The 13,136-nt window shown below is 35.8% G+C and overlaps 1 protein-coding gene across 1 annotated transcript in view; it reads right to left on the reverse strand.

Annotated features, from left to right (window-relative positions):
• Positions 1-13,136, reverse strand: part of SLC6A11 (solute carrier family 6 member 11) — a gene marked incomplete at both ends in the record, with an annotated part of 92,399 nt that overhangs the window by 44,133 nt on the left and 35,130 nt on the right. The window contains one exon of the mRNA XM_084292494.1: positions 5,499-5,633. Within this exon, the coding sequence (XP_084148620.1) occupies positions 5,499-5,633 (135 nt within the window). The remainder of the gene's footprint in view (positions 1-5,498; positions 5,634-13,136) is intronic.

The raw sequence follows: 13,136 nt of genomic DNA on the forward strand, positions 1-13,136 counted from the left end.
AAGTCCTCTTGGAAGTCTTTTTCAAATTGATTGGATAACTGGCTGGACTGCCAGATCAAAGAATCATGATGCAAAGTGCAACTGGTTGGCTGTTATTAGTGATGCCAGTGAGTGACCAGTGCAGGAGATAATGCTATTTAACATTTTGTCTTGTTAACAGTGTGGGTGACAGGATAGAGTGCTCTTTCAGCAGATTGGTGGATGATGTTAAACTGGGGAGAGTGATCTATGGCCTGGCAGGGAAGGCTGGATTCAGAGAGATATCAAAAATCTGGAAAAATAGGTGAGATCAGCCTTATGAAATACAAAAAAGCAAATGCAAAGTCCTTCACCTGGGACAAAATCACCCCATGCAGCCACATAGACCGGGCACAAACTGGCTCAAAAACTGGGCTCCTGAAGAAGAACAGGTCAGACATGAGTCAGCAGGGTGCCTTCATCCAACAAATTCAATTGCATCCTGTCCTGTATTAGCAAAAGTCTATACAACAGGCTGAGGGAAGTGATGCATCCCCTCTATTTGGCACTCGTGACAATGTGGAGTACTGTAACAACTTCCTAGTAGAAGAACAAGTTCAGTGGATGGCCAGCAACATAGTTAAGGGAATTGGAGAACATTACAGATGACAAAAACTGGATTTGCCCAGACTCAGAAAGATAAAACTAAGAAATCTGGTTGCTCTGTTCCCTTGCTGCATGGAAGAAAACCAGACAAGAGTCAAACTCTTGAGAAACCGAGTAAGAGCACAGACGCAGGACAACAGGCACTAGGCATTAAGTTGAAACATGGAAAATTATGTTTAAAAGAAAATTCTGATTAAAAGAAAAAAAGTCACCAAGAAGGTGGTCAAACACTGGAATAAGTTGTGAAATTTCTGTCCACTGAGTTCAAAACTCACCCAGACCATACCCTGAGTAACCTTATCAGATTTTCCTTCCTTTGGGCACAGCACTGGCCTAGGCAGCGTCGGGAGGTCTCATCCAAGCCTTGTTATTCTGTCATTACACACTTGATAACAATTTATTTCTTGGGGTTTATGAGGTGGAAAGTAATGTGGAATTGTTCATTAGATGTATAAGACCATTGGGGGGGGGGAGGGGGAAAACTTATTTTAGACTACTTAGATTTATTTAAAGATAAATAATTTCAAAAATTATTTCAAAAAAGAATATATCAATTAAAAATTTAAAGATAAAATCATGCTGAATGTTAGACTTTTTTTTTTTTTTTTTTTTTTTAAGTCAGTGTTTTTATTGCAGGCAAACTTGTCAAACTATTTCTTTTATTCTAACATGTCACTGTCCTCTTCCTTTCTTTCTAATCCTAATTCCCCATACAATATCATTTTTCCCCATAACTTGGTCTCCTGTCATGACGAAATTAAGTGTAACTGGAACAAGGACACAACCAAAGTACTAGAGGTCCTCTCTGAAGACAACTTTTTTTTAAAAAATCACCTATTTTTATCTTTTGTCTCTGTCTTTCAGAGAAGACGCAGACATCAGAGAGTAGAGGGGCATGCAAGAATACAGTCACAGCTACCTAACAGCTGAACTCACACAGCTACTAGAGGCGCATTGTGGAAATACTTCTGCCATCAGAAATTTTACTGCAACATTCACACTTTTCTACTGCAAATAAAAGATCAGAGAAATTTAAAATCAATCCTAACCATGATGGCTCAGATTTTCCTGTGCCTTTTATGTAATTTGCTCTGTCATTCATTTATCATGCTTATCATGTGAGCTTATATCAGAGATAAAGTACAACTGGCATTCCTTCCACATGGAAATGCATTCTGGTGTGCAATCCAGTCCCAAAAGCCAGGGCAATTAGATTTGTTCAAGATTTTGGTAAGCACTGACTATTCAGAGAAGACCGCAACCCTAAATATGTTGGCATGCTCATACCTACAGAAGATATAAAGAATATTTCAATTAAAACAATATCTGCTGTTTTGTTTGTTTTAAATATAAAGCAGTAACTCAGCCAGTTATTAGCATACAAGCACAAAATAAACAAGAAGGCTTTATTTTTATTCCCTTCCTCATTTTAAGAATCCACTGCTGCAGGAGGGATTAAATTTACAATATAGTTATATCCTGATCCATCAAACTTATGTCTGCTACTCCCTAACAAAGAGTTTTAAATCTCTTCCGTGCATAAGTGTTAGGAAAATCCCATTATTGGGAATCAAATCTTTTCTCAAAAAAAAAAAAAAAAAAAAAGTAATCACTCAGCAGTAAAAACCACACACTTAAGCACTATTACATATTAAGTGACTTGAATCTGTTGAGAGAGACAACCAGAACGATATTCTGAGTCAGACTTGCACACAAAATGCATAACAATCCTGTTAACTTTGCAAAACACTTCTTTTGTGTGAGTTGTAGCTCAGGAAAGACCCCATATTTAAGCTATGAACAGCAACTATATCTTCCAGATCAGAGGTAGAGGGACATATTTCAAGCCAGTTTGAACATGGAGCTACAGAGACCTCACTGCTGGTGAAACAAAGCATTACTGAAGCTAAAATATACTACTCCACAATTATAATGAAAAGTGTTTGGTATGAGCCCTACAGACACACAGGACAAAAGATGGCATTTTCAGACCAAGAGGATCTAGTCTACTGAAAAGACAGAATATAAAAATGAAATAGAGCTTTCAAGTGCTGTGTTCTAAAAGGAACTGAAAAGACAGATGAATAGCTGCTTAGAAAGCTAAAATGAACCATGGAATGCAAATTACACAAAGACAAAAGATTCAAGAACTTCAAACTAAAGTGAGCCTTGAAGAGAAATTTAATTTATTTAATCCACAGTAAACATATTTGGCACCGTGGATCAAATACTGCTATCTTAATACAGACACACAGAGTCTTCTTGGAACGTTATTTAAACAGACCTCCAACTAAAGAGGAAAACAACTTCTGGTAGTACACATGCATTATTGCTTTGATATTGTGGAGCAAATCCAAACAAACAAGAGTGGAGATGAAAACTGGAAGCACAAATATCAAGGTTATTTCAGATGACTTCTACTTGCTCCTTTGCAAAAACCTTTAGAACAAATTCAGAAGAGGTTTGTGGAATAGTTTTGATACAAAAATTCATGGTTTTGAACTTTAGCACGTTCTACTTTTCCATAAAATGGAAATGTGTGTGTATAGTTACATTATCACTATTTTACTATTAAAGGTTGCAATAAAGCTGAAGCAATTCCATTTTGACTTTTTTTTTTTTTTTAAATAAATTGATTTGTGCCTTTTTTTTTTTTTGGTTTTATTTTAAAGATTGAGAAGTGAAACTTTCCCTATTTGTTGCAAAGTGACTATAGGTCCTACATATAGGTCAGAAATCTTTCTTCAAATATTCTGCCAGAATTGATTAGTCTCAACAAAACATTTCAACTTCAGTGAAAGTTTTTTTTTTTTCAACATAAAAATAATGCTCTAAAAACATTTCACCACCCATACTACAAATAAGCAATCTCTATTATTATCTATTATTGTTCATAACCCCTATTGTGGCCCATTCTATTTCAGCTTCTTTTCCACAAAAATGAGCTGAATCTTTAAAATACTGAATGCTGTAAGTATGGAAATGCATTAGGCAAAGACACATTGAGATGGAGGAAAAAAGTTGGCTTGTTAAAGCAAAATATTAAGCCTTCCCAAAAGATGTTCTGGTATCAGCTGAGCTGTATGTGTGGGACCAACAGATATACCCACACGTGTCTTAAGAGCTTTGTACTTCACAGCCTCCTTTGAAATAATACTACATGCTTTGGAAATTGTCATGGCAACAATGTATTTCTTTACAAATGGAAATAGTATAGTAAATAGGCATATAAAAACCCCTTACAACCCGACAATAACGTAGCTTAAGCTTGCATGCCCTCCTTCATTGAAGAACAGAAGTAAGGGTGACAGTAGCATGTGAAAAATCCACATACATAGCAAAATCCTGTTTAAAGGCCTCACACACAACAGTGGACAAATGAAGGAAGCGACATTTAAGCAGCAGGACCACCTCCTGCTCTCATTAAGTTGACGGACTTCAGAGGTGGGCGAACCATCTTGGTGCAGTACAAGAAAAGAGTACTCAGCACTTCAGCACCTTGACACTGCAGAGTGAAGCCCTAGTTAAAATTGAACATAAAGTATGCCATCCATGCTCTCAGGTACATGTATGACAGTCACATTTCTTGTCTCTGCTGAGTTAAAACGTATTGGGTTCATCTGAAATTGCTTTGTTGAATCTGAAACCTGCCTTGCTGAATTTACTAGAGCCTGAGCCTATTTTATGTTGCAAAAAATAAATGGGAGCATGTCAGAGAATCCTACCGTTTTTTTTTTTCCTGTTACTGTGCTAATTTCAAAGGTGCACTGTAGACACCTCTAAGCAAGATTAAGGCTATTAATCTGTTACAAAGCCATGGCACATAACTGGGGATCTAACTCCATTTCCACAGCCCTTTTTACCTCTCATCTATGCTGGCATAAAATGGTGGAAACACCATGGAGCCCAAAAGTGCCAACACGATAAAATTTGCACCTGAAATTTTCTGTATTCTAAATACATTTTTTCTTTCTAATCCTTTTTTTTCATTTGTTTTTAGAAATATTAATTGTTAAAGGTGACCTTTACATGAAACAATTGTTTTAGAAGCTTCAGAGAAATAACCTGAAGGGTTTCCTGTATCGTCATCTGCAAAAAAGCACTTCTGCTAACACATTTTCAGTAACCAAAATTGCGTACTTAAAAAAAAATAATAATTTTGACAAATATTCCCACACTTTCTCTTTTATCTCCATCTCAGGATCCATTTAATATTATAACAGGGTTAGGAATAACACTGTCTAATATCTTTTACATTGTCAAACTAGATAAACAAAATGCTATTTGCAACTTCACAAGCTCTTATAGAGAGCTCTTACAGAGTTTGTGTCATTTTCCCTCTTTAATATCAGATGAGTGATATATAATAACTATTTTATTGTACTAATCTGTCACTGAAAAAAAAATCAACCCAGTATTTCCATGTTCAACTCTACTCTGAAAGTAACTAAAAAAATGAAGACTTCCACTTCAAAGGCTATGATCACCTGAATGACTAATTTCTATACTACTCTTCATTAAAATTTTGATTTGTAATGAGGACAGAAAGGTACAACTCTAAAATGCTTAAGGCTTCATCAAAATTGTTCTCTTTGAAACCAGTAGCAATGCTCTTGCCCCAAAGTGGCAGAAGAAGCACTGCAACAGAGCACTTCTGAAAATTCTGATTTATCAGCCAGGGTATTTCTCTACTAAAAGAATAATATGTTCCAACAACTGTAACTACTGATGGTTTTAAAGCCCTATCCGCAATTCCAGATCTCTAACAATAAACAACTATCCAGCAATCATCGACGTTCAGAATTTAAAATCAAGAAACTCTTGCAGTTTTTCACAGTCAGGGAGGAAAATAAACACATGGACCATGATCCTACCTGTGGGTCAGAGAGTCGAGAAAGGTCAGGGTACAAGTAGAATTTTATCCCCTCAGAAGCACCCGGCAATGTTACTCCTCGAATCAGAAGAATCATCAGCATGATATAGGGAAACGTGGCTGTTACATATACAACCTAGCAAGAAGAAGTAATCATTAGAAAAATATTTTCTTACAAGTGCAACAAAGAGCATCCTTTATTTTGCTATAACATTAAAACAAACAAACAAAAAACAACAACAGTAACAACAAAAACCAGCACAATTAAATCATTTTCTGGAGGGAAAGGGGCTTTTGACGCCCTTGTTTTCATACAGGTCAATTTTGTCCTCCAGCCATATTACCTTCTCGTAAGGAAAGGTCAACACTTTTTTATAGAGAGACTGCGAAGTTCTCTAAGTGTATTATTTACTCTTGGTTTGTGACAGGCAACTAGCCACTATACCACATGTATATAGTGTACATATGTACTATACCATGTACTATTCCAAACACTGATACAAGAAAACTGATTATCATAACAGATAATTCATTGCATAATCTTATACGTATTGCATAGCAGTATCTGCAGTGAACTCTCAGTCATCTAGTAATTACTAAGCTGGTATCTCATAAAACTACTTTTTCTGCATGTGCATGCTTGAGTAAAAAGTATTTAATCAAGCCTAAAGGTTAAATACTACGTATATCCCCTGGCAATTTGCTATATTACCTTTATCATACAAAGCACCTTAAGGTAGGATTTCTTAAGTGCTCAAACCCAGCAATTTCTATTTTCACGAATGAGATTATTTCAAAAATTATTATACTTTGTACATGGAGAGCAACTGAATGTTTCTGGAAACCTGCAAGTTCTATTTTCTAAAGAAAAAAAAAATAGCAGAATTTCTCCTATTGTCACATACCTGAGAGCCATATATAACTATTCAAAATTGAAAATGGTTTAGCTAATAGGTTCCATGTCACTACAAATATTCCCTTTTAATAGTACTCTACCTTAAACTTAATTTTCCGTTAGCCTTTGTAACTACTTTTACCTGTGCAAACTAGATAGAAAACATCCTAAAATGAGTGATGCTCTTACATATCTCTGCCTTGCACAAGTCAAAATTATGTAAGAATGTGGGGGAAAACACGGTAAAAAAATATAACTTGCATAGCTCTCAAATACAGGCTTTTTAAACTTAGAAGTTCATTAACTGGCTCATGCTTATTTAAATGAAAAATATACATCAGAGAACATACCCATAATAAGAAAAACACATTTTCAGTGACAAATTAACTGAAATTTGATTTTCAGACAGTGCTGTGCACATAATTCCAAATACAAAATAAAAAAGGGGAAGTTAAAATCACACAGCAGAGCTTCGAATGTGTCTAGCTGCCCAAGTTATAATTCAACACCTTATTCTTCCTGACCTGAATAGGAACTAAGTACCTACATACCTTTCAGGTACCTTAAGTATTTTGAAAATACAAATCATTATTTTCCCAGGAAATTGAGCCAACCAATATAATCCTATTGGTTGCAAAATCCTGAATTGATTAATTCATAGGTCAATACAGTGCAAAATAGACAGTTTTATCCCAGTGTTTCCATCTATTATCACTGACTGTTAGTGGAAAAGCAAACCTAACTGAGAACAAATAGAACTTGTCTCAAAGAGAGGTTGTATCTCTACAGTGAGGTTCCAAATAAAAACAGATAATGAGTTATTAAGAAGTAAAAAAGAAATACAGAATGGACATGATTCCGATCTGAGTCTTGTATTGGGTGGAGAGGACAGCACAGCTAGAAATGAATTTTCATGTTTTTATATTTAATTCTTTGACAGCTATTTTTCTTCCTCATTTAAATCAATAGTTGTTTATAATGGGAATAGTCAGTAGAGATATCCATTCGATGACACAGAAGGTATTGCACCTGAATGCCTATTAGTTTAAAAAGTAACATTTCATTGCATCATGCTTCATTAACTATACTAGTTTGCAGCCTACTATCTCTTGAGCATCCTGCCACTGCCTTGAAACATTTTACATTAGTAAACAGATTGCAGTTTTGTAAAAACAGATTTCTTCCCAAGTGCCTTTGGATGTATTTTCTCACTCACATCAATGAAGAAGAGCTAAAACTGCTTATCTCTATGAAACATCAGGTAAAGCTACCCTTGAACAGTCCACAATCCCACAGCAACCATCCAGGCTTGCAGAGCTACACTTCAGTTTCCTGCTTTCTTTTCAGAATGCCTTCCATACCTATTAACATTATTGCAAGTACTAGAAACACAACATCTAACACCTTTTATTATAAGAATAGGTGTCCGTCAGCTTCAGAAGAATGAAGACTCTCCTTCCTTTCTGGTTACCATCTAGGAAGATGATAGGGAGCAAGACTGCCTCAGTATTTCTGGCAATAAATGCTAATACAGATATCCAAAACAATGAAAGGGATAAAAAAAAAAAAGAGAGATACCAAAAAAAAGCACAAAAAAAATACACCGTTACTGAGCCAACAGACATTGTTGGTGTTAATGCTCATAGAGCTCACAAGGGTATTAGTTTCTCTGGGACTGCAGCGGGCATACATATTGTGCTCAGAAAGGGGAGAGAAGGCCATCACTTGTAGGTGGTGTTTGAGTCTCCCTGTGTGTTAAGCCATTTAATTCCATTGTGTCCAGCGTATCAGTTGTCACTGCACTAATTTTATCATGCTTCTCAAGAGCTCGTAAGGTGAGGGAGGACGAGGCATTTTAGAAATCGTATGCCATTATTATCATCATCACATCTGTAGGCATTAAAAGTTTCTGAAATTATTTTCTTTTCTTTCAGCACATCAAACCTCTCTGAATATAAAATGTGAACACAACTGTTTCTAATTACACTGCATCCTGTTTTAATTGACTTTAATTGCTTGGTATGTTAATTTGCATTCCAATGCTCAAAATGCTTTTTTTAAACTCATCAGAGCAATGCCAGCATTAAAGCAGTTGGAAACAAAATAAAAATTTCTGGGATGGTGGTTTTTCTACCAAGTTCTGTTAGAATATAATGGAAGGGCAAATCCACAAACATACTTAGATATATAGCTATGTAGAGAGGCACCTGCTAGGACATCTAACAGCTCATAAACAGACTTAGGTGCTTAGCTAAAAGTGCATTAGGACCAAGGAACCTGAAAGTAAACATTCAAAAGCATTGTGGTACTCCTGACTGCCATGAACTTGCACTACCAAAGTACCAGCACTTCAAGTAGTAAAACCTGAAGAGACTGACATGCAATTTAAGTTTAGTTATAACGATAGGTATGTATCTATGCAATGGTTTCATGAATAAGGCACCATGAGGGTATTGAGAAATGAACTAGCTATCAGTTTGCATCTTTTCATACCTAAACATCTTTAGAAGCATAAACCAGACGCGTGGATACAAATTTGGCTACTGGGACTGTTGAACTTCTTGTCCTCAATGAAAAGGTGCTTTTCTGAATGAATAAGGAAGATGCCCTGCATACAATTTACTGAGCCCCACAACTCTAGAAGCCTAAGAACAGGTTTCTCAGGCTACAGCTACTACAGAACATGTCTGCCGGGTATTCACACACTACATCACAGCAGCTTCTTAGCATAAGTGAAAAACATGAGGCGGTGGACTTTAATCCTTTGTTTGGCTCGTAGTAAAACCATAACTGAACTAGAATTCCAAGAACAAAATATAACTTTTGGACGTTAAGGAAGTTTCATCGCTGTCCTGACAACATAAGAAAATAACAGCACATCTGTGAGATACCAATGAAACTCAACATTCAAATGGTTACAAGTCTTACACAGCCTTGGCCACAGCAATAGGCTAGCTGGAAAAATAAACAAAGCAATATCGGGTATTAATGTCAGCATTAAACAGTGATACATGGAGCTCATTCATTTCTGGTTTGGACATGAGCGCTTTTATCTGATTTTCACACAAACACGGGAATCTATTTGTTTTCATAGAATCATAGAAAATCTTGGGTTGGGAGGGACCTCAAAGCCCAACCAGTCCCAACCCCCTGTCATGGGCAAGGACCCCCACCACCACCAGCCTGGGCTGCCCCCAGCCCCATCTAGCCTGGCCTTTGGCGCTGCCAGGGATGGGACAGCCACAGCTCCTCTGGGCAGCCTGGGCCAGGGCCTCACCACCCTTCTAGTGAAGAATTTCTCCCTTTTATCTAATGTAAATCTACCTTTTTTTTTTTTTTTTTTTTTTTTTCGGTTAAAACTCTTACCTCTTGTACTATCACTGCATTCCCTAATAAAGAGTCTCTCAGTGACAGGATGTTAAATAAATATCCTGGTATTGATCAGACCTCATCATAAATTCATTTTATAAATGGAATAGAAGTGTTTAATTTTACTTGATGCTTCAGAAACTTACTGTCTTGCTAATCCTCTTCCTTTGAATTCCCCTATTTTTCCATTAGAAGATAAACACAACATAAGAATTGCTGGCAATTTGCCTAAACTCAGAATATATTGAAAATAAGACCTGACACCATACCCTGCCCATCCTTTACTTTTGTCTACAGTTTTTGACCTATTGGATAGTCGTTTAGCTTATTTATTGAACACTGAGAACTAGACTGACACCACCAACTTTGTCAAGAGAAGACTGCTGAGCAGTCTTCAGATATCAGTGACATACAAAGATTGTCTAAAAAGGAAAAATAGAAGACAAAATTATACCCACACTACAGAGTACACCCATGTGAAGAGAAACAATTTGAGAACCAAAATTTCACTGCCTGAGTAATGACAGAAAGAAGAAAAATTTTAATCCTGCTTCACAATGATGATGCAGAATGACATATCAGTAAAAATATAGAAAAATATAGAAAAATTCTAGCACCTTTGTGAAAAGGCCCAAGTCTACCTACGTGGGCATGAATTTCATCAACATTAAAAAAAATGCCTATATGCCACAGTTAACCCAGCCATCCTGCTCCACTAGTAATTTTTCAGTTTTGCAAATATTAACTTCTTAGATATTAAAAGCAAATGATAACACCACAAGATTTTCTTTTTACAATCACCATAGTATACTCTGAATTTTCCCATACCGCATTTGAAAAAAAGCGTTTTGCTGATATGACAGTATAGCATCTATGGATACACAAATCACAACTGAAAAGAGGTATTTTCAACATTAATTGGATTTACAAGAAAAGTGGTATAAAAGAATGACAGCTGATTCACAAGTTTTTGTAACAGTATGTCAAAAGGGAGAAAATATATTTTATAGATCTGCCTACGTTTTTAAGCTAAAATTTCATATGCAGAAAAGAAACTAAACCAAAAACCCAACAAAATGTCATATGCGTGGATTTGTAAGGTGTATGATTGGGGATGGGGAAGGAGATAGAAGCAGCAAAACAGCTGATTTCTCTTTTCTCTATGTGTTTTGTAGATTTATTCAGCATCATCTGCTGTGTCTTGTTTGTTGATCCACAGAGGGAAATTTGCTCAAGAATAATCTTGTGAACCATCCTTGTTTGCTTTGCAAGATGTTTGCTTACAAAATGCAGAATTTCTTCTAAGCTACCAATGAATCATGTGTGAGTGGAGACAGTTTCACTAAGAGTAAAAAGAAGTTCAAAAAAACAACACATAAGAAAATTTAACTGGATTTGAGAACTGAGAAAAGTTTCAAAGAGGAAAAACTCAATAGGTACCCATGGTGCACTAGAAAACAGGGTGCCAGAAGGGATGTTTCATAAAGGTACCAAAGAACTTTGATAAATGCACAGTGATTACAGGAAGCATAAGATTCATCATGACACAGTAACACCAGCAAGGGATATATACTTCTGATGCCACATCACAGTAAGTTTAATGGCTGGGACACTAAAAAAATCCCTATCCAGCAAAGCTGTGCAAGTCCTTGTTTATAGACAGGTGGTGCTGAAGGCAATGAATATATAAATGTTTCAGAGTCAAGCTGAAACAGTTTTCTTTACAATTAAATGAGAACTCCAAATATTGAGACAAAAAAAAAAAAAAAATAATCTATATCATTCTGCTTTGCATTTTGTTTTACTATCCTTTTTACTGAATAGGTAAAAGATCCCTCTTGATTGAAAAAAAAAAAGCACTTAACAAGCCAAAGTTATTATTCTTAAGCATCATTTGAAAGTCAAAAAAAGGTGATTTTTTTTTTCCTATTTCTTTTCAGCATAAATTACTCTTTAAATTGGGTCTGACTTTATGAACGTTCCAGCACTTCCCAAATTCCATTTCAACAATATATTCTGTGCCCCCCAAAAAATAAATAATCCTACTCAGAAATTCCAAAAGGGCAATAGGGCGCTGAAAGTTTTGACTAAGTGCGACCCTCGTGCTCTGTGAGCCTCTACCAGGCCAATCCAGGATTGCAGCGAACACTGGAAAACAATGAAAAAGTACCAAAGACAGAAAATAACAATGGACTGCAGCAGCTCACATTCCCACTGAAGTGAACAATTCACTTAGATGATGAGCTGTTTCTCTCCATAAATATTCCTTAAGCAGCACCAAGTTTTCTAAATATGTTACTTCAAATTATTTCCCAATTAATGAACACAGCTGTTTTTCTTTTTCTCTTTTTCTTCTTCTCCAGATTGCCAGGATCTATGAAATCAAGATAGGTCTTATTTCTTCTGAAATTGCTCTTTAAGCTTGTCAGTCACTTTGAGGGGGCATACAGACCTTATATTTATTTCTATTTTTAATATTGTCTAGTGCAAATATATTTTTTTTTTATTTTTTACTTTGTTTTTTATTTTAACAGATATTGCTACCCCAAAGCATTCATTTGTTAGACTGGTTAGAAACCAAACAAATTGTCACAGATATGGTCTCATAGATGTCAGTGCAAGTATCCTGTCTTTTATCTTATTTTATTTAAGGAGTATTTTATCTCAGTCACAAATGGGAGATCATAAAACTTGAATTGCAAATGAAGTACCAGTTTACTGTGACTGTGAACATGTAGAAGAATATTTGTATATTAGTTTTGCTAACAATCTAGTGCACAAAGTGGAAGACCTGCCTGACAGTGGTGTGCAGGGAGAGGAAGCCTGCTATTGAGAAAGCAAACTTGAAGTATCTTCACTAAGCTCATTACTGCAAGCAAAAGTGTTTATGTACAGCTCCCATTAAGTAGGGAATTTGCAGAGCCACAAATATCTCAAAATCAAAGACTGCTATTTAATCAAGTAAAAGTCAACTTCAAAAATCAATCAGGAAGAATTTTAAATATAAATTAGGACTAATTAATCAACTGAGGGTTGTTTTTATTTTTCATTTTGTAAAGGTCTTCAAAAAGTTCAAGCTTTTATAAATCAAAGCTGTTCCTTTTCAGAACCTTCCAGGATTTTCAGACTTCTGAATGTCATCCAGTCTGCCCTTATACACCAGCCCTATTAATTATTGTATATTAGTTACAAATACAGAAACCTGAATTTTGCTTAAATAGCTTTTAATATGAGCTTGGTTTCTGACAATACCTGATATAAGACAATTCCATTCCTATTAAAAGAATTTACAGGGGGTCAGAGTTATCCCTTACTTGCATCTGAATTACCAGTTTTGTTACCAAGTTTAGACAGACAGAAATGAGGGACTCATAA

The sequence above is a fragment of the Netta rufina genome (assembly GCF_964035555.1).
Source record: "Netta rufina genome assembly, chromosome: 10".
Classification (NCBI taxonomy): Eukaryota; Metazoa; Chordata; class Aves; order Anseriformes; family Anatidae; genus Netta; species Netta rufina.